The sequence below is a fragment of the Gallinula chloropus genome, assembly GCF_964237585.1.
Source record: "Gallinula chloropus genome assembly, chromosome: 10".
In the NCBI taxonomy this organism is placed as follows: domain Eukaryota; kingdom Metazoa; phylum Chordata; class Aves; order Gruiformes; family Rallidae; genus Gallinula; species Gallinula chloropus.
Genome location: NC_140095.1, coordinates 5,927,234 through 5,954,217, shown reverse-complemented (window position 1 = coordinate 5,954,217; position 26,984 = coordinate 5,927,234). Strand labels below are relative to the sequence as shown.

The following is a 26,984-nucleotide window of genomic DNA, read 5'->3' as shown; positions in this document are numbered from 1 at the left end:
GAAGGATCTAATGAGGATGAAGGACTTTTAGAGATCTTTTAAAATTGTTTTAAAAGTTTTGAAAAATTAAGAGGACATTGTATTCTTTCAGGATGTTTTCTAATTCATTGACCTGGTGTGGTAAGGAACATGGGAGGGACATCTGGTCTTTCCAGATGAAGACACGGGGTGTTCCAGCCTAGAAAAAAAGGAAAGGTTCGGTGCCTGTCACATCAGGACTCCTTAGAGAGGAAAGGCAGAGAATGAAAGGGTGCTCCCTTGGAGGAACAGAAGGATGCTGCTGCCTGTTGTGAAGGAGGGCAGGCTTTTTCTCACTCGCCTTTTCTGCTTTGATTTGGTGCACTGCCTTGTCCGTTCCTTGGGCTGAAAATAAAATATTCATCTAAAAATTTCATCTTCAAATGGTTGCAGTGCTCATCCTATTGGGCAGTAAGAGAAGATTCAGTTTTATCTTCTTAACTTCTATGTGGAGGCTTAGCTGAAGACATGCAAGCAGCTCTATCCTGTTAATATGCTCCGTATGTATTAACGGAAACTATTACCTATACAAGTAAACAGGACCTTTCATTTTTATTCACTTTTATCTACTTATTTTCAACTATTGAAATAAAACCACAAGATGTCTGAAACACCTGGCAACAGACCTGATTATCTCATCCTTACAATTAAGATGAAACAATGGAAGAGAGTCTTAAAAAGAAACACATCCTCAAATGTCTCCATCATCTTGAAAACTTTTTGTTAAAGATTAGAAACTGGAACGGGCAAAAATCCTTTTTATTTTTGCTCAGCCTCTGAAGAAAAAGGGGCTACACAGAATAAAAACTCAGAAAAAAGCCACAGCAGGCAGTTTTTCTCCCCAAAGGCTGTATCTCAAACGGTAATTTGTTTCCCAGTTTACATGCTTGCTTCTTGGAGTGAACGGTACCCTGCTAATTTGTGTTCTGTTCTCCTTTTGCAGCATTCAGTGTTGGGGTAATAAAGTTTGTTTTAACTAAACAAAGCACGAGCACTTGCCAATCCACTGTAATTAAAGCCCAGAATAAAAATTACCGAGCAAGGAGTGATTTAATTGCCAGATAATTATTTCCACATCCAGCCTAGCCTCACGCAGTCATTTTCTCCAGCTTCTTTTCCTACTTTACCTCGGGGGCTCATTAGAGTTGCGTCCACTGCCTTCCCTCCATCCCCACATCTGGCTTCGTCAAAGGGCAGGCATTGCTCTCCAGTCCCAGCTACCACCTCAGAGTTACCAGCTAGGTCTTTCGTGCCAGTGAGGGACTTGACTTTGTATATCCGTCGACTATTGGTGTCCGATACATACAGTGAGCCTGAAACAGGGTCCACGGCCAGATAGTATTTATGAGCGGGATTGTTGCTTTAGAGAAAAAGAAAGCATAAAACAAACAGCTGAGCAGTCTCGAAACTTCACAGGCTTTCAGAACTTAGATACTCATCAGGCACAGAGAGATCTGGAAAGAAAGTCTGACACCTTCATACAGCAGTGGGGTCGGAAGGACTGCCATCTGAGGACCTAACGCGATTAGGCCTGGTCAGCGTTTCAGAGGGATTGTCATTGTAAATCTCATTCATCCCGCGACACGGAACCTTGCGCAGCAGAGCCCAATAAGCCAATGCTGCACAGCAGACTTTCCTCTTGATCTCTTTAGCCCTTTAGATCTGCTCCAGGTCAATTCTCTTTGGCTTATCTCTACCTGTTGCCACCCCCCTCCCCGCCACCTTGTTTAACCTCCTTCAGAAGTAGAAGTCACAGGAGCGAGATCAAAGAATGAGCTTCTGAGTTACTTACATTATGCCACAAGATTTGTGAGGTCTTGTATAAATAGGAGGCAGAGGCATAACAAATTTATTCCTAAAGCAAATTTGTTCTCATTCATTCTTATCAAGCACTTCATTTATGGCAGATGAAGTTGGTTATACAACTAAAACCAGAGACCCCAAGTGTCTGACTTTAACTCCAAACCTTCTGTTATTGAAAAACTGGTCCTCAGTTTGCGATTAGGACAGATGCTGATATGGAAAGCTACTGCTCTTCTGAAATACATGGTTTTTGACAGATTGTCACATTTTGGAACTACTTTAGCAAATCATCTGCAAATTGAGGAATGTCAATCTCCATGAGATATATATATAGATATATATATACATTCACACACACAGAGCTGCAGCACAGAAATATTTTCAAAATCTTGCCTGGCCAGTTTAACTCATTTGAGTTGGATTTTAAACATGATGTGAATTTTCCAGCCTTTGGAGCCTATGGGTGAGCGTAAATAAGGTCAATGGCGGTTTCAAAGCATAGAAGACAAATGAAGACAGGAAGAAAAAAACCCAAAAACAATGAGGGTTACTTACCAGTAACCAGATATTTGCCTCCACATATCCACACTCCTAGTTTCATGTGGCAAAAGTGCCCATCTCCAAGAGTGAGGATACACAGAGATTCGTTACGATGGACATAAGCCATTTCTCAGGCAGACTTGCTGAGACTACAGTAAGGCCGCTTTCCGCAGATGGATTATCAGCAGCACAAGCACAACTGCGTTCATGACGTCATGACCAGGGTTGGAGGAATGAGGAGGCCCAAAAATATCACTTTCTACAGTTATCCTCCTCTATGCTAGTCTTTGACATGTCATGGTTTTAGGTCAATAGCAGTTTGTTCTAAAACTGTCGAAAGTAGGAAGGAGACTGATTTGATCAAAATTTAGTAGGCAGAGGTAATACCGTCTGCTGAAGTCTAGGAGTGTAGAAATTAGAGATGATAAAATACAGTAAAAAAAATAATACTTGGCGGGTTTATTTCATGCATGGATCCCAAAGTACTTTAAAAAGATGGGCATTGTACCCATTTTACAGAGGAGGAAACTGAGGCACAGAGAGGTTAAGTGGTATAGACAAAGTTATGCAGGGAGACTAGTGACATGCTTGAGATTAGAGCACGATCTCTTTATTCCCCAAGTTGCTCTCCTTATCTCCAGCAGCAGACTGCACCTCTTCACTAGACCCTCAGCACTCTCCTTCTCATCCCTCCAAAACAAAGCTCCATCTTCTTTGCCACGTATAAAATGATTCCTTTCCATTTACCAGATTTCTCCCGTCTCTTGACTATCTGAGCCATAGAAACACCTGTGCATTCGTCAGTGTTTTGAAACCCTGCTCTTCCTCCACCATGCTTGTCCCTTAACACTGAGGAACAAACTTCCCTGTGACACGAGTGTTGTGCCATTCTTCACAAACACACCCAAACTAAGCTCAAGGCTTTGCAACAGCAGCAGAGGAACCACCAAGGGAGCACTGCTGCTGCCGGCTGGCTGCTGCTCCCTCCTGGCTGGGCTCCCACCCTGAGTGCCCTTTGCCTGCCCCTTCTAAAGCAGGTGGCTCCCCCTCCTCGGCCCAATGGGGAGACCTGGGGCAGCTGCTTGCTGTCAGAGCCAGGGGCTGTGCTTGGTGCCAGTGATGGGAGCTTCTCACAGCAGTGCCTGGGGGAGCTGCTCTGCTGCTTGATGGGAAGCAGCAGCCGCTCAGTGAGACTAGAATGGTCTCTCTTCTTTTTGTACATGATTTTGCCAGCCTCTGCCTGCCTTCCTGAGTGAGCATGCCCCAGCTTGCCTTCTGCCTACAGCTGGCTTTGGGTACGTCTCACTGTTACCATCCTGCAATAAGGTCTGAGTCAAGATGAAGAGCAATGGCAGAACATGGGGTTCTCTCCCTCTCCTCGCCTGTGGCCATCATGTGCCCATGGAGCTCACCCTGTCTTTCTCCTCCACAATCTCCCTTGGGTAGCTTTCCCAGGAGTCAGCTGGGAGCCTTTGCTCCACACCAGGGAGCAACTCAGTGGAGCTGCAGGCCTGCTGTACAGCCCTTGGCTCGCTCCTGAGCTCTGTAAGGGCACAGTGGAAGACTCTCCATGCAAAACATTTGAGGGACTTTGGCATAAATGACTGGTGGAAGGGGATGAGCAGTCACTTCTGAGTAATAATCTGTGTAATAATCACTGAGATTATTACATCAAACAGGGATGTATTTTATGAATGAGTAGTAAATATTTCCAGAACTGGCCTCTGAGCAAAGACTTCTGCCTCTTTTCTCTGTGCCATTGCAATCTTTGATTTGAATGACAGGATGCAAAGGAATGTACCTTGTTTTAAAAGATTTCCCATAAATATTTGGTCTTGCTCAGAGGCCTCTACCCATGTCTTCTCCTCTAGCCCTCTTGGGTGGATGCAGCAGTTGCCACCACATGCATCCTTTCTCTGGTCTGGGAGGGAGCCTGGTGCCTGACAGCAAGCACAGGCAGGATCAGCTTCTCCTCCCTCTTCTTCTCGTGCATCAATCTCTCAACACTGGCTTTGCTTTAAGTTTAAAAGAGAAGCTGCCCAGAGCAAATCTCTAAGCACCTCAAAAATTAACTAAGCTTATAGTTGCAAATGAGGAGCCTCCAGCATCACCGATAATAATTAGAAATTTGTGAATTAATTCATCCAGATAAGAAAATTTAGTGGGGTTATACTTGCCCTACAAGAAAATATTTTAACAGGGAAATCCTACTGTTTAGTCCACACATCTTTGACACCTAACTTGAACTTCAGAATTGAAAAGCATGGCTTTACATGGGTGATGCACAGGACACTATGGAACAGTTTACCTTGGCTCTTGCTGTTCTTGCTCTTGATATTCCCCAGGGTAAACATGGCCCCATCCCAGGTGTGGCATGGAGGAAGTACGAGCATTTCCTACCCTGCAACTGTCTGGATGGCCTAGTGCTGGTGAGATGATGGAAAATCTTTTCTCCTAACACCTGGAAAGGTTATGCCTCCCTCATGAATCTTACAGGGATTGCATCTAGCCACCGCACACAACCAGCCCCACAGGTTGACTGAGTATTAAATGTATTTGATGAAAGAAAATAGCAACTAAATTATGAAAAAGGACAGAGGGTTCAGAAAATCATTAATGACCGGAAAATGAGTTTTTGACCTATTTGCAGTCATTAGTGCTTTTGTGAACCTTTCTGGCATTCATAAAACTGCTGTTGTAGTTTACCTCAACCATTTAGCCCAATTATAGACAGCAGGGAGAAGTGTTTATATAGAAGTTAGCTTGGGGTTCATTATACTTGCATTCTACTAGAAATTTCTAATTACTGTCAGAACTTATTTGGTTGCTTTTTGACTGCATTTCATAATTGCTAACGCTTATCATATTCATAACACACAATTAGCACATAAAAATGTTTCTATATATGGTACATGAAGAACATAACATTACACAAGAAGCACAACACAAAAAGCAAACACAATGAAGCAAACAAACCATATCAAATTATATGGGAAAGAGCTCATGTCTTACCTATGTTTAAACTCTTTATTTCTTTATAGAAAGGGAACAGAAGAAAAAAGAACAAACAGTTAGCTGAAGAATAGATGGTAAAGCAAACATAGTATTTTTTTTATTTTACAAAAGGACACAGGAGAAGGTATCTCTTTTCAGTGCTAGCCTTAGCTTGGTTTACGGATGAAGAGCGACTCGAAGTGATAGAGAGGCAAACTAGTTCCCTAGTAGGATACCCCTGCCCCAACCCACCACCCCCTCATACATTTTACAGGAAACTTTCTGAACCATTGAAAGAGTTTTCACGTGGAAACAGGTGTAGCTGTGGGCCAGGAGCAAGAGAAACTGGCAGTTTTCTGAATGTGGAGCTGGGGAGGGGGCAGCACGGAGCTTCAGATATTGCCTGCCAGTTGGAGGCAATCTCTACTCAAAATAACTTTCCAACAGGCTATTTCTAAACAAATCTCTGCTACACAGTTTATTTTCCTCTCCCCCCAGTCTCTAAAATAATTGCTTAAAGCAAGTTTGGATGCTATTTGATATGTATTTAAGCCTATGAAAGCAAATCTTATGGTAACAAGAAACCTCCAAAGCAAGCAGTAAGATGCTGTACAACAGGAGATACACAGCATTAATTGATCCCTGCTACTGTCTAAACACAAAGTTAAAGTGTTCTTTGCTTCCCAGAAGTAAATTAAGACATTCTCCACAACCACAGCATTTCACTGTGTTGATGTAATTTCCATTCAGGAATATCCACTGAAGGAGACCAAGAGGTGCATGACTCCCGAGCTGCAGCACGCAACGCGCAGCCCCGGAACTGCAGTACCAACATTAAGTGTGACATGCAACACTCTTCAGTCCAAATTAATTTTAGGCACTCAGATCAGGCACCTTCCTGAAGGAGTGTGAAGCAAATATGCACACTGGGATATTCTGACTTGAAAAGTTACTCAAGGTTTATATTTGCTTATGTAAAACCAAAATTACATCCGTTGTGAACTCCAACTACAGTGATGCATTTGGTTTGTGAGACTTATGGCCATACTACTTGGAATGTTATTCCAGCAGTGAGACACTAGCTGAAGACTCTGCTCCGGTTCATACTTAAAAGGTTCAAAACTTGAAACTCTTACCCGTGCAACTCATACAGATTTTAGGGTGAGCCCTGAATCACAATTACAGCTATAGATGATGCTTGCTGGAATGGACCTTAATTCCTTTAGAAGCAAGACATCACTGCAAGTCCTAAGGAAACTGTGTGCCAAGTCTTTTGCAGTTGTCCAACAGCACTCAAAATACAATAGCTTTATTGGTCTTTGCTAATAGTTATATGAGAAGCTAAAAAATCCTATGCTGTGGTTAACAGGCTTTGATAAAAGATAAGCGAAAGTGGACAAAAGCAGAGTGAGAAGTCCATCTTCTGTTTCTTTATTGATGTGCTTTCCCATTTTCCCTCACTTGCTGAAAAGCCCAAGTTCTCTCTTGTGTAGAAAGTACTCAGTTTATTACTGTTGTAAACTTGGAGAAAACATTTTCAAACGTCAGGTGTCCTAGGGAGCTGTGTCACTGGCTGATATTGGGAAGTGAGTGGCACATAAACGCTTTATCTTACAGATCCTAATTTGAAAATGTTTCTCTTCACCTATAAAGCTGTAGTTCTATTTTCTTGAAAGCTAAACAGAACTGAACAAGCTAGAAAAAAGATATCATTCTATATGATGCAGAGTTCTAGTGTATATTGATATAAATATTTATAGTAGGTCACACATCCGTACCAGCTACCCACTGAGCTGCTAGCAGAAAGCACTGCATGAGCTATGATTTTTCTCTTCTTTTTTTTTTTTTAATATAATGAGGCAGCCTGATGGCATATGAGGTAGGTGTCAGAGAGGGATTTCAGATTACAGTTGGCCTGAATTGGATCTCTTTTATATAAATCAGAATTCACAACAGTGACATCAACAGAATGACATGAATGGAAGAGAGGTGTAAAATAGAGCTAGGCCTCCTGTTCCCTAACAGTCCAATCATTTTGCACTTTTACCCACTAATTAAAAACTTAAAGTACAGTGGAAGCAGAGGAATTGGTTATGGGCCATATCATTAAAAAAAAAAAAAAGCTAATGGCCTAAATTCACTCATTGTACTTTGCAGCTCTATCCAATTTACACGAGCACTATTCCCATTGCCTGAGAGGGCTGTGGAAGTATCAGAAGACAGCCAATGCAAGCTATTTTTCCTCATTTTCTGCAAATGCTTAACAGTGCTGTAACTATAACGTCCAGTGACACGAGTTATGGTTTGAAGCAACAGCTCTTGCCTCTCCAAGAAGAATGAGAAAAGGAGATGGAACAGAAATGGGTGAAGTGGTACACTCTACACTCACGCCTTCCCTATTAAGTGACCGAATTGGAATGTTGGGGAAGGGGGTCGCAGGACGTGGGGACAGAGATACAATCTTCAGAAGAGTTCTGATGATGTGAAGCAACTCTGTATGCCAATCTGAATGGCACTTGCCAACCTACAGAAACAGACTTCTGAGTATGGGAAAGAAGTGGGAAAGTGGCTCTCAAAACCACAGACAGGAAATCCTTCCTTCTAACCTTATCAGACTGTTACACCTTTGTATATCACTGTGGCTCAACACCTAAGGGCAGTCTGTTTTCACTTTCAAACAAAACTAAAGGATGGATAGTACTGAGAGGTTGTATTGAACGATCATCAGCAGGACAGGAGGTGGGTCGTACTTTTTGTGCAGGTTCGTTTGTACTCTTTAGTCCTTCTCTACAGTCATTCCTCTGACAAGCTACAGACTTTGAACTATGCATTTCTGTGCCCCATTTCTCCACTGGAATTTAAATAGGTTGAAAGTGACAATGTTTTACAAAATTATAAAAAGTAATGGCAAAGGCTGATTTGAGCACAGGCTACAGAAAGGAAGTGCTAAGATTACCTCTTACCTCAGCTCTAATATACTAGTAACGTTCCTGGATGGGAAGATACGCCGAATGTAGTTAAAATCTCCAACAAAGAGACTTCCATCAATACCCACTGCCAGTGCTACAGGGGCCAAAAGCTTATTTCCTTCTGCCAGACCATTGCAGCTAGGACAGGATATGCTCCTTCGTCGCCCATTCCCCATAATGCTGGTTATCACAGCTGGCTGCTGAGTTAGGAACTGATTTTCTCCATTGCCTTTGTGCAGTATACCTAATAATGAAGAGGAGAAGTGGTTAGTACAAGCATTCACTGCAGGGGACTCCAGGTATTCTCTTTTCCATGGCTGCTGTTAAGGACTGGACACTGAAGTGACTCCAGCACTTGATTCTTCAACTGAGAAAGGGAATTAAGGAGCTCTGCAGTAGTAAAAATAAAGATGTAATGAAGATTCTCTGTTAAAAAATGCACAGATACACAGCCACAGACCCAACCCTAAACCCAGAGTCCTTTGGTATTCATTATGAAAGAGAACATGGCAAGCATCCCTCTGGCCTGGCACAATGGATAAGACTGTCCTACTAACTGGGAAGTGAGAAGGCAAACAGCAGAGAGGACATGTTCCTTATTTGTGTCCCTGGATCCTTCCATTTCCTAGGTTATGTTTTGTTTGGAACTTCGTCCCATCCTTACAGGTCTCTCTCCAACTCTCAATCTTTCACACTTTTTTCATGGGAAATGAAAGACGAGCAATGGAGATGGCAGAGGGGAGGACAGCACCGAATTTGGAAAGACAGGAGAAGCTAAAACTCCTGGAAGGGCTACTAAGGCACAGCGATGAAAGGCGAGAGGAAGCTGCTGGTAAGGATCTCAGTGAGGCTTTAAGAAATGCCTTTAATACAGGACTTCCTTTCAAAATATTTGTTCAAAGAGCAGACCCATGCTCCAAGAAGGGAGCAGAGTCTCTGACAGTGACCATTTTCAATGTATCAAACATTACAAGTATCTGGCCGGAGACTTTTAGCCTCACATTCTTTTGGAAATGCAGTTGCATAATCCCAATGTCAGGTAACTGCCTCCCCCCCATGAACAATGGTGACTATCACACACTATCAAGTAGCTCTCTCGACAGTGTTTGATCCGCTGCACAGCACTCATCTTGTGTTCAAATAGCCTGATCTTGCCTGTTCTGAACACTGCTTTAGATTTCTTCAGCAACAATACAGTTTGCAATTTGTTAATGCAGGGATCAGCAGGGAGGCTGCAGAAAACACTTTACAGGGATCAAATGAAATACCTGCCAACCATTCAACTCCCGGAGAGATTCTTGTGAAATATGAAGACCGGGAGGATTTCGCTCAGGATATGTAAAGGCAAAGAGAAGAGAGGGAAAAAACACACTGGTGACAATATTAAAAACCAAATGAGACTCTTGCTCCTCACAGTCTCATCCTCCTTTCAAGACCCATCTCAGAGGGAAAAAGGTGGAACAAGAAGAGCCAGGAACAGCTGTGGTTAAGACCAGAAAAACAGGGAAGGAAGACAAAGACATTACAGGAGAATAATTGAACAACCCAATAAAGGTTTGGACTTTAAGAAAGGCATGTTGTGCAGCACAGTAAAATATCTGCTGAAATTCTAGGAAAAAATTCTGACAACTGAAAAACATCCCACACTTCACTGAGATAAAGATGAAACCAAGAGAGTGGAGAAATCACATTTTTAAAAGTGAAAATATAATGGAAATAAAAAGTGTTCACAGACAAAACTCTAGCACAGAAAACATGTGGAACTAACTCACCACTCTTGACATTAAGTACATGATGTTTATCCAAAGACCATCCTCCTAAATTTGATGGATCTAGTTCAAAGCCTTGCAGCAGCGCTGTCCTCTTCTCCCATAAAATGAGACTGGGGCAAGTCTCATATTCAAAGCCCACAGAAACTGAAATAAAAAAAAGAATAAATCTAATATACTTGCTGAAAAAACAGTGAATTAAACACCCAGAGCACATTGAAATCATTCAGCATTCCAGTTCCCCAGCCCCCTCAAGAAGATGGAGTGATTACATTCCTCTCCTTTATTCTACAATATTAAATTCAGATCTTTGACTAGACACAAATTTAAAACTTCATTCACATGTACTCTGCAGGGATCTGATCACTTTAAATAGCTGGCATTGGGAAGTGGCTGGTTTGGTGACAGAAGGGTGAGAAATACAATTTTTTAAATATAATAAAATCATTCTATCTGATAAGAGGACAAGATCAAACTCTTAATTTGCCAGATGTTCACAGGAGTTATTTAGTGTGTTCATTTCACATGCCACATACCAAGGAACAGTGAAAAGTTTGTGTGCTTTTAAGCACACCCCCCCTTATGCAACTATGTAAGAAAGAAAAGCTACAGCAAAAGCAGCTATAGAAAACATGGGAAAGAAATCAGATTTTTCAAAGTCAGTTTTCCGTTCCGCACTGGCCCAGCTCGGATGCCCATTTTTACCCTCGTTTTACCAGAATTGCTCTGATCTGCAAATGAAAATGAAAACGTAAAAAGATTATGATGGCTATTTCTTCCCACCCACTGGAACCAAGAGAACTGAACCCAGTTGTAGAACCACAAGACTGAACTGCTTTAGAAAAACACCGTTTCCAGTGTGTTACATGCAAGAGCCATAACAACAGCACATGTGAAAATCCAAACACACTGAAGAACGCCAGCCAGTCCAGCATGGGGTTCATTTGTTAACTGGAAGAAAACAGAAGCACAGTGATGGACTGGGTTTCATCTACGTTCCTGTGGCCAGTTTTTCCCATTGTCTGGTCTAAACCTTCTAAGTCAGCTACCGCTCAGGAAACATGGACATGTTAATGGAGTTTAGACCTGCTGAATGTGATCTTTAAAGCAAAAAAGAAACAATACAAAGACAAATTGTGTCAGGAAGGCAAGAACTGTTGAGTCTGTATTTGTTTCTCCCTAAGAAATCCTTGACGTTTACTTCCTAAGAAATACAGATGTTATTTGGAAAGTTTTGAAGCTTGTTTATGCTGACTTACCTACAGCGTCTGACAACCCATAAACCTTCTGACCATACGCATCTGTTTTGTCCCAGATAAATGTATATGCCAAGTTGGGTGATGCTTGAAATGATTTTTGAAACAGATGTCCTTCTACTGCTACCATCAAATGAACTTTGATTAGATTTAGTGGCACGAGTGACTGAGTCATGGCGATCTTAAGTAAGGATTTGTATCCAGCACTCCGGGAACTCAGGTAGCTGAGCTTTATACTAGAGCCAGGGATCTCAATTTCTTCATGAAGAACCTGAATAGGAAAAAGTTCAAATGTTTTACATTAGTGCTTTCTTTGCTTTGGGGTTTATGGTTTGTTCCTTTTCTTTTTTTTTTTTTTTCTTAATCTTTCTTTGTTTTCAGTTTTTTTGAGTAAAGCCTTGCATATTCTGATGACTTTCTACTACTGGGAATGGTTATCCTCAAATCAGTGCAGTGATGCTGTTCAGATGACATTTCTGAACTAAGATACTTGGCATCTGTGTACACTTATGTTTAAGAGCCCACTGCAGGCAGAAGTGCAGAGAAGTATAAGGAGTTTTACCTCAAGTTGTATGGGAGGAGAACATAAGAACTACAGTCACAGGAACCCACAACTTCCACTAACAGTTAGTATAAAGATTTACTGAATAACATAGAGAGACGATAGTACCAGTAGAGTTTTCCTTTGTCCTGAATAACATTAAAAAAAGCAGCCTGTGGAGTGCAGCACGCACCAAGCCTTTGCAAAATTGTCTTGAAACACCTAAGCTGTCAGCTGCAATACAGAGATAGGATTGATATATTGTATGATGATGAGGAGGTGCAAGGTAGTCAATGATAAGTGTGTCTGGCTGACATAAACCAAGGGTATCTCTTGCAGACCTCATCAGAAAACCTGGTATCTCTCAGAGCGAGCACTATCTACAGAGGCACTGCTGGAGCCTGTCCTGGGCACAAACGGTGACTCTGTGGTAAGTGCTCACATCAGCCCTAGCATCTCACCACTGATTTCTACATCCTTTTCACTCACATTGTTCTTACCTGGGTTTCTGGTACAATGGGATTCCGGCCAGGAGCATCACTGAAGAAAGTTGATAGTGGTGATGAAATGATGACTGGGTCAGGACGGACAAAACCACTGAGATCACAGCTGGGAATGGAGTTCTCCTCTGTCTTCATCACAAGCGTGTCCATGGCATAGAAGCTATTCCAGGGCAACCATACTGTCCTCTCCTGACTCATAAAGGGGGCCCGTTCAAAGTGCAGGGTTAGGGATGCTCCGCCATTTGCAACCAAGTCAAATCTAGAAAAATGTGGGCTTTAGAAGTGACAAGCCTGAATAATTCCAGTAACAGCATTCCTAGCTAATGATGTATGCATGTAGGTAGACCTATAGCAGTAGGTTTATTTTAAGTGTCATGCTCCAAATGAACCTTAATGGGACGTGAACCATGGAAACTAAATGACCAAAATCTAGCCAACACAAGCAATGATGTGAAGTCACCTGGACAGACCTCATTCCTATATATTATAAAATCTGCATAAATAATTAAAAAATACACAACCAACCACTACATTTATTATTACAAGCCAGCTTTCAGAAAAATCAGCAGAAAAGCCAAGTTCATCTGAGCTGGACACAATTATCCCTTTCCTAAAAGATGCTGTCCATGAAGCACAGTACGGGACACGTGGCAGGAAGAGAACGGGAATGAAAAGCTTTGCTGTTTGTGATGTACAGTAAGACAAGCATTCCTGTCCCCAGGACAAATGATCTATCATTTTTCAGAGAGATTAGGTATTTACTGCACCCCTCTAACATAATCATAGCGGTGATGTGGAGCTGTGCAGGCATTTTAAACCTGGGCTAAATGATTAAAATGCTCAGGTTGTTCTGACAGCACAGGTAGGTACCAGTTGTTTCATGTAAATGCTGGCAACGTAACGAGTTACTCAACGATCTATTCAGATCTCAATACCGTTCAGCTCACCATTTGCTGTAGTAGCAAGCCACAGAAATCAACAACATTATACTTTTATTAGGACAGAATATTCTGGGAAATGGGAAACAAAATCCCTATAGTTTACTTGATTTGTATTAATTATTTTGATTGCATTGTTTGCACGCAAGATCAAGATAAAACGGCAAATGTTTACAATGCACATATCACAGATCTACTGCCTTAGTTACCACAGCCAGTAAACTAGATAAACCACGACACATTGATTTTTGTTTATCTGAATATGTGTGCATTTCAAATCAGCTGATACAAGGGGGGAAAAAGCACTTTTTTGCACAGCAGGAAATTGTCTAAATATATTCAATTAGAATCTTTTGATTACATTCTACCCTGAAGAAACTCAAAAGATAGCATATCTTCAAAAGGAAAGAGAGGCAGAAGGCAAATTTAACAGAATATACTATTCTATAATGGCACTTTTTTTTCTTTTTCTTTTTTTTCCTCTAGCACTGTTAGCCTGGCTTGCATTTTAAAAGAATATATTTTTGGTCTCAGCTGGATAATAGTGTAGTCCACAAATGTTTTCATAGATACAAAGCAATTTCTTTGAAAGCAGCCTGCCCTCTAACGCATTATTATCAGAAGTCAGCCTTTTCATATCTACTTGCAGTTAGAATTCAAAATGCCACGTGAAAAATAACTTTTGTGTTTACTTAATAGCTCTTTGCCCTGGGAGGAACACGACGCATGATACCGCCTGGTTCCATGAGATCACACCATCTGCTAATCAGCAAAGATACTCCAAATGAAATAGGTACTCAATGAAGCAAGCAAACTCACGTGCCATCCTGACGAGTGATGGTATAGCCGTACTTTGGATACTTGACAAATGACACATTGACCCCAACTAGGGGAGTTCCATCTGTAGTCACCACTTGGCCTCTTATAAGAGACACAAGACTGAAAAGGAAAGATAATTAAAGGTATTACAGTGAGTTACAAAAGCAGAGGTACGTTGTTTATCAACTGAGTAGTGGAACACTTGTACTCTAAATCCAATTTACTCCAAAGATTTTTAGAGTGCTGAAGATACCACAGGGTTGCCTACCTCCCTCTATGTATTTAAATCAAGAAACTGCTTATCTTTGTGAGGTCTGTGTATACAGAACAGGAGTTTGTGCCTTGTCTAACGAGGCTTTGCCTCATTGACTGGCTTTGCAGAGTAGAAAGTTATCTCACACTCAGCCAAGACAGAACCCTGACCCTGAGGTCCCACTGAAACGAAGATTGGGCACTTTTCTAAAACCTCCCTGGGCACAATAGTGTGTCACACAATAGTGTGATCCAGTATTGGATGCCCAATACTCTTGAGAAATATAATACAAGGCTGTACCTCTTTCATACAAACAGTTTTTCAAATAAGGGTTGATGTTCCTTCATCCTAGGGAGTGACTGATATTTCTACACTGCAGTTGGTCCTGATTTGTAACTGTTGCTTTTCACCTTGTCAGTGGGAGAATGGATTTGGTTTTAGGGTCAGCTTTAAGCACAGGCAAAATAAAGAGCTCCCTTAGCCAGTAAGGTAAGCAACTTGGCTTAACCTAAAGGAGATGAAGACGGGTCATTCCTGCAAGAGCCACAGCCAGTCTTTGACAAACCAGAGCTGAAGTCTGGGATGGCTGTCATGCTTGCAGTGCCCCCGCTGCTTCCATTTCTAAAGTGATGGACATATTGGGGAACATTTGTAATATCAGGGGTTGTTTTCAGGTCTTTTCTATTAATTCTGAAACATTCAAGGTGCTGGGAGGTTTGTTTCTGACTGTATTACACTGGCTATTAAACAGCTACTTCCTCATACTTGTATTCCAAACAAGGAGCAATATTTCCTTCAACCTTACATAAAAAAATTAATTTATTAATGAAACAAGCCACTTCTGTTACTTTTCTTTTAGAACTTCAGATGATTTCTAGACCCTCCAGGTCAAATTTTCATTTCCAAAAAGCAACATTTTGTAACAGAACGTGAAATTTAATAGAAATCAGTTATGTGTTGAGAAAATCTACTTGGACCAAGATAATTCTCTTGGCATTATTAATATTACTTGAAATATTTTGTGTTACAAACACACAGAAATAGTTGCAAGAAGACAGTCACTCAACCTTCTATGGGGCAACCGTGCAGAAAGCAGATTTAGACAGAAATCACACAGTTAGAAGGTAACTAAAGATGTTTGTGACTTTAATTTTTTCCTATATTCAGTGTTATTATTTCAGGAAATAATTTGAAGAAGTTGGAGTGTGTTCAGAGGACGGCCACAAAAATGATCAAAGGGCTGCAGCACCTCTTCTATGAAGCCAGGCTGACAGAGTTGGGTTTTTTCAGCCTGCAGAAAAGACCTTGAGACCTCATAGCAGCCTTTCAATACCTGAAAAGTGCCTATAAGAAAGGTGGGGAAGAACTGTTCCCAGGCGTGTGGAGCAATAGGATGAGGGGTGATGGGTTTAAACTTAAAAAAGGGAGATTTAGGCTGGATATTAGGAAAAACTTCTTCATTATGAGGGTGGCAGATCACTGGAACAGGTTGCCCAGAGAGGTATTGGAGGCCCCATCCCTGAAGATATTCATGGTCAGGCTTGATGGGACTCTGAACCACCTGATCTAGTGAAGATGTCCCTACTCACTGTGTGCAAGTTGGACTAGATGATCTCTAAAGGTCCCTTCCACCCAAACACATCCTGTGATTCCAGTTCTAAAATGCTAAAATACAAAACACAATGGCTATTAAAATTTGTAGCTAAAATCTGGATTTATAAGTAGTATATCGGGTAATGGTCACACAAAAGAAGCTTTTTTTGGTAATCTTTTAAGAGTGTAACTGAAGAGTGTAGCTGATGCATTAAGTCCTTTTTCTTTCAACACAGAAGTTATATTTGTAAAAATAGGTATTTAATCTTGTTTCTGCACAGAAACAATCAGTGAGATCTAAATAATTTTGCAGTCAATACATTTTGTTATTTATTGCATTAGCAGAGTAGGAAATAACTTTTTCTTATACTAGTAATGGGAAAAAGAAAGCATTAACTACTGTTTAGCCCCACTTTTTCATCTCTCATGATGAAATGAGAGGTTGAACTGAGAAAAGAAAGAGGCCATTATCTTTCACAGGAGCTACTTCCTGAGACTATGGAGCTTCAATATATGTGGAACTTGGAAACCTGCTAACCTGGTGGCACTTTTAAAAAGTCAAACCCCTTAGTTTTAAAATTTTCACTTTGACACCATGCATCAGATCTTCCTAAGATTAGTACCAAAAATAACAGCTGAGCTGTTGAAATCTCAAAAGCACCTTCACGACTCAAGAGCCTAAGGCCAATTAAAAAATGTCATTAATATGCCATTTGGAGAAATATGTTAAGATACACGATGTACTTCAGATGCATAAACAGAGCCACCAAGAACCTTAGAAAACATTAAAAAATAAGAAAAAGACTAAAATTGCAAAATACTTGTTTTCAAGGAGCCTCAGCTCCCACTTAGCCTATGGCTCTAATTCTCAGGTGTTTTGAAGTCTCCAACCCATATCCATACTTGATTATTTCTACTCTAATTACTAACATTTCTTGGATAGTGCAGCAATGTCTGCATACAGCTACAGCCATGTAGAAATCTGGAATGCTAATCACCTGCCTTCGTACAATACGTCATGATCTAGGAATAAAGTGTTGGATGATGTTAATAACACAACAAAACATGTGCAGATGATAGTGGAACACAGATACACAGAATACATTCTCATTTGCATTCTGGGCAGCTTAACGAGGCAAGAGCTGAGGCACTGGGTAGCATACAGTGTGCAACAGGAATCTGTCTGCCCCTCTTCACACAAAGAAATGTGGCTGGCTGTAACATACAGAGCAGCACTATCAACCAGGCTGTGGACTATACACTTTTTAAGCTGTAGCCTGTATTCCTTTTTGGACAAATTATTCAGCCTTATTAATTAGTAAGCTTCTCTCTTGTCTTGTTTTCCTCTTCATGCAGCACTGCAGAAAATTGCAAGAATTCCCCTATTTTATTTTTACAGAGATGATGAGAAAAAACCCCAAAACAACCCACAACAAACTTAGATGAAAACAGAACAATTTTCTCTCATTTTCCCAAACAGCTCCATGTGTGTGTACGCACAGAGTATTCTACAGAACAGAATAAAGCCTGTATTATACAGACTAGGATCCAACAGGGCTTTTCTGATAGAATATGGAAATGGCTGTGTGATTTGAGCATCATAGGGACGCATACAATGGGGACCTGCCTGGTGTATCCAGAAACATTATGATCCTCATTTTACAGACAAATATTTAGTGACTTGCTCTACATTACCCACTAAGCCTATAATGAAATCCTGACTGCAAAACCAGCTTCGTGTAATGAAGTCCAATCTTTTGTGCGTTATCTCTAATGAAGTTCTTTCTTCAGTTTTAACTTTAGCAATGTGAACATAATTAACATATTCATCAATTTCTTAGCATCACTCCGTGGAGACATACTTAAATAATGTTGATAAATAAGAACACCACTCTTCTTACAAGCATACAACGGCATCAAATATCTATTAATGATGTGCTGACTTTTAGATTAACTGCAAATATCTAATTAATAGTCACAGGGAAGACAGACATAGAAGAAGAAAATTAAGAAAATGAAAACTTTTTCAGAGATCTTGATGATGCAAATACAACAGCAAGTAAACCAGTTTTATATTCTATAACACAACCCCTTAAGTTAATGTATTTTGAAAATAATTTTAAATGTTATGCCATCAGTGAAACTAGTGTTAACAGCACTAAATAAAATATGAACTCTTTCTAACTGCAAACTAGTTAGCACTTCCCATTGTTCTAGATTGCAGTCTTCATAAAATAAAACCTCAGAAGCTCCTGCTCAGTGGAAGTAACCTTCTTCTAGGTGTTGCCAATGTATTATAATGCTAATAAAACTCAGTGTTATAAAACAAAGGCCACACCACGAATTGCAACCCAGTGCCCGCAGAGGGAACAATGCCTGAAACAGAATCACACGTAGTGCTTGAAAACAGCATCTCAAGTTCAGACATGAATAAATCCCTGGGATAAATTTCCTCATACAATGCAACTGCACAGACACAGCATCACATTTATAGCTGGTACCTGCTGTTGAAGGGATTTTCTCCTGGGATGATATGAGTGCTGTCCTTCCCCACTAAGAGCTTGATTCGATCATAGAATGACTTCACAGCTGGTGAACCAGAGTGGCTCTGTTGTATGATGTCAAGAGGATCACGTGAACCCCGGCACAGCAGGCTATTTTGACAAGTAGACTGGAGGCAGCAGTCTGGGTCTAGGCAGTCAACCAAACCATCTGGAAGGTAAGAAGCATCACAACTCAGCTGGCTGCACAGCACTGTCAACCAGTAATATCTAATGCACATCTTAAGGCGCTGGGAAAAATATGTTAATGCTGACTTTTAACATCTCTATGCCATAAAACTGGTGACTGAACCAAGAACACATCGAGATGGAGACTCTCAAGTACACTGGTTAAACACCACTACTGCTACAATTAATTTAAACCAGTGTCAGATGAGAATCAATCCCAATGAAATTTGTAAAGGGTTCAAACTCGGAAGAAGGAATAGTGGAAGGAGTGTACAGGATTTTCTGGTTAGGTTTTTTTTTAAAGAAAAAAACAACTTTCAAGTGCTTGTTTTACAAAGTTCTTAGATTTCCTTGCAGGGCTATATGAGTCTTGAGAATTATAATCTTCAATTTAATTTGTTCCATTTGGGGAGATAAGGGAAGGATATGGGAGTGACATCATAAATTACCATTACCTAAGTAAAATAAAAATTACATTGTACCCAGCATGGCAGTTCATAGGGAAGTGGTGCTGGAACTCCGAATCAGAACTTGTCTGCTTGTTTGCAACAGGAAGGATCAGTCACAAAGCTGGTGGGTTCAGGCATTGTAATACACATTAGGTTGTTCATCAAGAATATTTCTTAAGAAGTATTTTAAAGAAAAATCAGAAAGTAAACACCAGAAATTAAAATGGATTCCACAAAGGGGAGATCAATCTGTATATTTAGGTAGATGACAACTGACTATTTTTAGCACATACAGTAACCTCTAGCACCATCCTTTCATCTGGTATCCTCATTTAACTGGAATGTCCTCTCAGTGGAGTTCTACTATAATTTAGAAATTAATAACCGTTTACTTCAAAATATTACCATCAGTAACAATTTAGAAACATTCATATACTCTGGAAAGGATCAGTCATTCAATCTGCAATCAACTTAGGTCTGTAAACTTTCAGACTCCCCAAGGCATTTTAATCTCATTTTTGAATACAAATACGGCCCAGATACGTACCACATGTCCTACACTACAAAGAACATTCCAGTAGGTTAGCTGACAAAAGTACCCTGGAGTAATATCATGACTCATGTATTTTCAAGATTTTCAAATGCACAACAGACCAGCATTATCCTACAAAGTGATAACTGGAAAAACAACAACAAAAAAAACCCCTAACCCAAACATGTTAAAAGCTTTCTTGTTTTACAATTAGCCTTGTATTTCCAACGGATGGTGTGTGCCTGAAATGGCTGTTTCTGATTTAAACCTCAAATTGCCAAGGTATGCTGACAATGTTTCATTCAGCCCTCTGAGGAAATTTAACTTAGACAAACTATCTTGTTGCAAGAGCTATACATCACTTTAAGGTCAGTCACCTATTCACATGAAGAGCTCCATTCATCTCGAAATCCTTTCCAATGTGGCGGTAGGGATTTTCTCTTTTGCTACCATCCATTTTCCACCCACTTTAGACAATCACTGTAAGGACACCATTAGCTTCGGAGGATAACTCGAGGCAGTTTTCCTATTAAGCCCTGAGAACTTTTTTCTCAGCATCCTGTGTTCTTTCTCAGTTTGTGACACCTCTACAACTATGACCATCAAGCTGCCCCCCGTTTAGTCCACTCAGTTCTTTGATTCAGATGACCACCAGCCAAGAGAATCCTATCAACATATTTGAAATAACAGAAGCAAAACAGAGGATAGAAATTACTCCCTTTGAAGAATTCACATTTACCTGTTCAAGCTGCATCATATTTCTGCTATACCTGTTATTAGAGGTGAGCATATGTTATGTCTGTAATGACCTCATCATGCAGCAGATTATGGGATGCTGTGACCGAACACTTCTGATGACACCATGAACTTTCAATTGGCATATCAATCTCTCAGCATCCTGTCAGTCATGCGAATCACATCTTTATGCTCGCAAGCCCCCTTGGATATAGTCTGACATTGCAATCTTCAGTAAATTACCCTGTCACTGCCAATCTCACCGTTATCTCACAAACAATCAAGCAGGCAATCAAACTGCTCTGAATTGCCAGTTCAAGACCTGGGAGCCTAGAAACATCTCCATTTAATACCAGGGAGAAAGCTGCGTATGATTCTTTTCATGTTGGAAGGGTTTTATGTGGTTCTGTGAATTCAGACTTAGCCACTTTCAGATGCTTACGAGAACATTTAGAAATGACAGGCATATAACCTCACATAAACATGCACGTGATGCACTTGTTTGGAACATTATTACTTACAATATATGGCTATATTCCCCTGTACTAATTTATTCCCAGATGGCAGGATTCGGCAGTTAGGATATTTTTACCTTATGCCAACTACTTGATCCAGCTTGTTGCAACAGCAGAACGGAGGTATGGATCTGTTCAGCGTACGCAGCCAGAATCTGGGCATTGCTGTTTGGTGTCAAAGGCTCATACACTGCTATATAGTTTGCATTCATACTTGCATTGCTGCTATTATTTTCTCTGCTGCTCTGAAGTCTCTGTCGCTACGTATGAAAGAGCACTGATTACTGACAGAACAGACCTGTTTCTAGTTTTCCTACTTTGCTGTGCAGACATACTGTGACAGACTGGCTGAGGTTGGCAGGGACCTCTGGAAGTCACCTGGTCCAATGTCCCCAGCTCAAGCAAGGCTACCAGGAGCTGACCACCCAGGACCGTGCCCACACAGCTTTTGAATGTCTCCAAGGATGGAGACTCCACCACCTCTCCGGGCAGCCTGCTCCAGTGCTCTGTCACCCTCACCATAAAAAAGTGTTTCCCAGCATAAGCTTGTGCCTGGGGTTAATTCTTCCCAGGTGCAGGACCGTGCACTTCATGAGGTTCCTGTCAGCACATTTCTCAAGCCACACTGTACCATTATATATGAAGTAAATTATTACAGAATCATTTAGTTGCATTAGGCTCGGTTGATTAAAACAAGGACTAGAAAAAATGCACCTTCTGTAAGAGAAAACTCTGCCATAAGCATGAATTTTAATTAGAATTCAGTACTTTGTTTTTTAATATATATTTCAGAGCTTCCAGATTTCCTCAGGCACACTGAATTATTTATATGGTTAATTCAATGACAAAAACCTCACCATTAGGCTCACCACAATATTGCTGCTTTTCATAGCATACGGATCTGAGTTTAAAGTGGCCAGCTACCAGCTCTCTGAAGCTCTGTATGCTAAAGGGAAGAGACTGTGGAGGGAGTTAAGATGGTGCTGAACCTCCTCCCACCATCTGAGACCAAAAGAAGTCCTGACTTGGCCTTAACTGACAAGAAAGCAATGAGAAATTCTGATCTGATTTAAACAGGCAGCACAGGATTAGCTCTCCCTTGCGGTCCATGGTTCTTCAGAATCTGAAACAAACCCAGTGGCAAGGTATTTGTCTTGAAGACTTCACTTCTACTAACTGGTACACACATTTCTTGACTTTCCATGAACTGGTCTCACAAGCTTTTTGGCAGTCTTAACTATACAGCAAAAAGAAAAATTAAGTGCTATGTGTAAGTAAAATAATCTACTCATGCACAGCATACTTTAAGATGGCCTTATTATTGTGGTATTCTTGAACACCGTTACAAGGCCTGCAAAGCTTTCAGTAGAAATGGTGATATATATTACTGCTAATGTATATACAGCTTCTTGTCATCTGTTTTCCTTCACCACTGAATATATTTCTCATCGCATTCAGACGACTGGATTCCAGGTTGTACTACACCTTTCTTTGGAAATTTGATGCTTGAGCTATTGAGTAAACTATCTTTAGTTTCCATTCTTCATCAAATACTTACAGGTTGTGCTTCAGGTTCGATCCATGATGCATGGAAATGCTTTCTGTACCCGGCAGGGGACAATTTTGTTTCCAGAACAAAACTTCCGAGCACATGCTCAGTAGAGGGCATCCTTACACTTCACTAGCTGCAGGAGATGGGGGCCTTTCAGAGCCTAATTCCTGGAAATTTTTCTTTTTCCAATAAACATTTCAGACTGATGATTAAAATGGGGAGTGGGGGGGGGGAGAACAGCAGCTACTAAGAACCCTAAGGGCAAAAGGGCCTTTGATCACTCTAAGGGCAAATTAGTTAATTTATCATGATCCGATTTTAATTATGTGTAGTATTAATATACCCAAGGTGAAAGAATTAGAGATGCTCTATCAGATTATCAAAAGAGTAGGCCTTCTCTCTGCCAACACAGAAATATTTTAATTGAGCTCTAAAACCGCATGCAGAACTGTTTCCACAGACAGGCTATTCCACAGTCCAGTATATCTTATTACCAGGGATTTTTATCTCATATTTAACCCGAATTTTCCCTTTTGTAGCTTGATTTAATTACTGTTAGCTACACTGGCATGCCCGGTCCGGAAGAACGCCTCAGAAGCTGCTGGTGCTAAGAGGAAAGGAAATGCTTCCAAATCCCGTTCCAGGCCTGTTTCCCGTTACCAAACTGGATAGTCTCTCTGTAAACTGCCAGGTGATACCCCTACACCACTGGCTTTCAGAATAAACAATATTTTCAGAATGAACAGTATTTTCAGAACCATTAAGCTAAACCAAAACTGCCTTTCATGAAGAGCTGGACTGCAAATCCCAATATGTGGCAAAGCAGAATAAAGCTGGTTCCGGCCTAAACTGGGCGTGCCTCCGAATGCCTCCAGCGCTCCCTAAGGAGGCTCTGAAGTGCCCTGGACTATGACATGGGTAGAGCAGCAGTCCCTCAGGACCCCCACACTGCCCAGGGCCCCGGGAAAACCCTCACCCCAGAGCACAGTGGACAAGCCAGCCGCAGGCCTAGCTCCAGCCTTGCACGAAGCACACGGTGGTCCTGTCCAGCCCTCAAGTACCAGGGGCTTACTGATGCTCCAACTTCAAACCGCACATCGCATAAAGCAGAGCTGACCTAGAGGGCTCCAAGACAAAAGCAATCGTGGGGAACACAAAATCCCTAACGCTTGTTCAGTTCCAGCACACACAGGGATAGCTACGCAGCAGCCGGGGCCTACTTAAACCAAAAAAAAGTTGCAGCCACTGAATTTCTCGCTTTTGCTTCTCCAGGAGTTATAAGAGCATGTTACTGCAGCAGCGTGTCCCATGAGGGACAGTGTAAGGATAAGCTGGCTAATGTGTGCAAAGGCGATTAGAGGCTGACAAGAAGTTTTAACAAAATCACATACAAGCACACTCATTAGCTCTTGTCAAACCTACATAATGTCTAGTTTTGATACAGATTTTATACTCCAGCCTACATGACTCACTCTGGCCCCCATCCACAATAGATTTCAGCTACTCATTACATTTAATATTCTAAAACTGACTATTTTACAGGCTATGGGAAGGTATTTTCTGCACCGAGAGTATTCTGGGTATTTATATTGAGAACTTCATAAAAATCTTTTGTCTGTGCTGAATTAGAGACCCCTGCTGAGGCAATGCTTGTTGAGGCAAGCTAAATTACATGATTTGCTTTTGTGCTGTGAAATACTTGTATTATCTTAAATGTCACGAGCCTGATGCAGTATCAAGTCACAGGATTTGTAATTTTCTAAAAGCAATTTTTTTCTAAATGTTTATTGCAGGAAGACACTTCTCTTTTCTTTCTATTTTCTTTCTGTCTAATTTCAGAGATGAGTTTTCTAAGACAACTCAAATAAACAGCCTTTCAATCAGTCAAGTGCACTGTCCTGACAGTGAACTTCTCTAGAAATGTATTTTTCTCATGAATTGAAGAGAATTCATACTGGAGCAGATAGCTGCCTTTCTCTCATTCATTATCTTTAATGTATTGTGCCAAACAGAATTACTGCCAACTGTACTTCTTGGTGGGGTTACAGCTATATAGTAACAAACTGAAGGGCAAAATTTGCCTTCCGAGATATGCACAACGCTCTTTGGAGAGCCAAGTGAAAATAAATTGAAGTGTATTTTAAGAAGAATTTCCCACTTTGCATAACAAACAAGGAATTCCTCATTCTATTTAGCTTAGCATCCTATACTGTTACGGGTTCCTTCCTTTCCTTCCCCACCCAATTTTAGTCCAGATAATTACATTTTGAGGAGAAATGTGATGTGAGAAGTGATATAAACAGTGACTGCTTTTAAGCCTTTTTTTTTTAACCTGCCTGCACCTGCCCTCTCCATCCTGATCAAATCTGAAACCAATTTAGCAAAATTTTTGCTATTTTCCTTTCTCTGAGATTACATCATTTAACTGTCTTGTCACAAAAAATTATAAACACAAGCAGAGTAATTTTGAAAGGATGCAAAAGGTGGGAGAAAAGAGAAAAGAAGGAAAAGGAAAGCCTGGAGCAAGTAACCTGAGTGGATGATTCGGGACTCCTGCCAAGGCTGCAGAAGCTGTTCATGCCACAGAATTCAGGACAAGGGCTCCTCACACATCACTTCTTGGTATCAACTACCTCCAACATCTAAACTATTCTTTAGAAAAGAAGTATGATGTTTTCTATGCATTACTTTGTTAATTTTATTTGGAAGCACTGTAAGGTCTAAGGTTAAATCTTCTTAAACGTACCTAATTTACAAAGTCCGTTTGTTCCAAGCTACCAAAACTGTTTTGCAATTTAGGAACTAAAGTATTATGAAATAGCTATTGTAAAAAGATGGGTATAAACTGCCCCTATAGTGATTTCCTTATGCAATATGTCAATTGTCATGCAAACTTAAAAGTAATATATCTTCTCCTATGCCTCAAAATATCATTTCTAATCCCTTATTTTCTTAAAATAAATCCTCAATGAATTAAATGGTTTCTACTTGTTTATTGGGGGAATTATACATTGTAATCACAAGTATAGGTCTTAAAATAAAGCTATTTCTAATCCCGCCAAAAGATACTTAATAACTATTAGACTACTGAGGGACTGATTAAGGAAAGGGATTAGATTTAGAAGTGGCCACAGTAAGTAAACTATGTAATGGAAACATGTTTTGGAAAACAGAAGCATTTTCCAATTAAAAAAAAAAAAAATCTTAAAAGTGAGTTGCCGCTAGAAAACCCTCACCTTTCAGTCAGGCTTCCTCTTTCAAAATAAGAAACCAAACAGATAGGTAAACAGCCAACTGAATAATTAAATAGCAGTCTTTCAAGGTCTTTCAGCCAAGCAGCCAATGCACCATTGCGACCCATGAGAGGCCTGTAACGAAAACTCAGTGCAGGCTGTGTCTGGATTTGCCATGCCGTGGTACAGACAACTGCAGCGGTACCTTGAATCAGGCACAGCTCCACTTCAGCAGTGCTACGAGGAGCAAACAGCTCTGGACACTCTGCTCTCCCTGCACTGGAATCCTGGTTTATTTATGTGAGTAATACACACTGACATCTCATTTAAAATGAAGATTTGTAAGTCTCAACTAGACAGGGACACATCTGCCTCTTCTAGGAATAAACCAACTGAAGGGCATTAATCTAAAATGGAAAGAAAATATTAACTATAATCTTTCATTTTTCTCTTTTTGAACTATGGTATGGTATTTGCATTGTGGCAGATAATAAGACAAAATAGGACAAATGGGAATCCCTTTGGAGTCAGAGGCAATGCTCTTCTTGATATCCATGAAATGAGGACTTGGCCCAAGGCCTTCGAATCTGATTGTGAGATAAAATTGCAGTAAGAATGGCTGAACAGCAGAAGAGCACCAAAATATGTCAAATCTGTTGCCGCATGGGGAAGAATGGAAGACAGAAAATGATAGTTGCATTTCAGTGATGCACTGAAGCAACTATGTTTTAACAACATGAATAAATGGATGGATAAGGATGAGATTCAGCTGGCCTGATAAGGATCTTGTATTTTTAGCTACCCTACTGCCTTTCAAGAGAACAGTACTACTACCACCTTCAGTACTACTCCATAACTACTCCCTTATGTTAATGAAACAATGTTGGTAATGGAGCTGCAAACAGATTCAGCCTTTTGCTGCAAATAAACTTGGGTAAGTTTCGAGTGAAAAGAGAGACTGGGAGGAGAGATGATTTCTTTAACTTCCGCTAATCTTGTGCATTATGTGAAACTTGGGGTTCAGGTAACTGGCTGGATCTTTAGCATTGATTCCCATAGCAGTTTTCAGCCTTGTGTAATGAGAAAACCTAACTTTAGAGGTTCCTTTATACAGAGTCACCATTACTCAGAGGTGCATCTTGAAACCGCAGCACACATCCCTTCTCTCCTCTCCATTGCCACACACAGTAATGCGATAGCACTAATCAAGATGCAGACCACAGGAGGAGTTCCTGGCCAGAGG

General features: G+C 40.6%; 1 protein-coding gene across 6 annotated transcripts in view; it reads right to left on the bottom strand.

The window, feature by feature from the left end:
* The window catches only part of TENM2 (teneurin transmembrane protein 2), a gene marked incomplete at both ends in the record, with an annotated part of 509,065 nt that overhangs the window by 21,227 nt on the left and 460,854 nt on the right, over positions 1-26,984 (bottom strand). For 5 of the 6 annotated variants that reach the window (XM_084268596.1, XM_084268597.1, XM_084268598.1 and 2 more), the window contains 8 exons: positions 1,146-1,378; positions 5,374-5,394; positions 8,319-8,568; positions 10,097-10,240; positions 11,353-11,620; positions 12,391-12,652; positions 14,151-14,270; positions 18,498-18,708. In XM_084268596.1, the coding sequence (XP_084124722.1) occupies positions 1,146-1,378; positions 5,374-5,394; positions 8,319-8,568; positions 10,097-10,240; positions 11,353-11,620; positions 12,391-12,652; positions 14,151-14,270; positions 18,498-18,708 (1,509 nt within the window). The remainder of the gene's footprint in view (positions 1-1,145; positions 1,379-5,373; positions 5,395-8,318; positions 8,569-10,096; positions 10,241-11,352; positions 11,621-12,390; positions 12,653-14,150; positions 14,271-18,497; positions 18,709-26,984) is intronic. The other variant, XM_084268600.1, reaches the window with a different exon arrangement.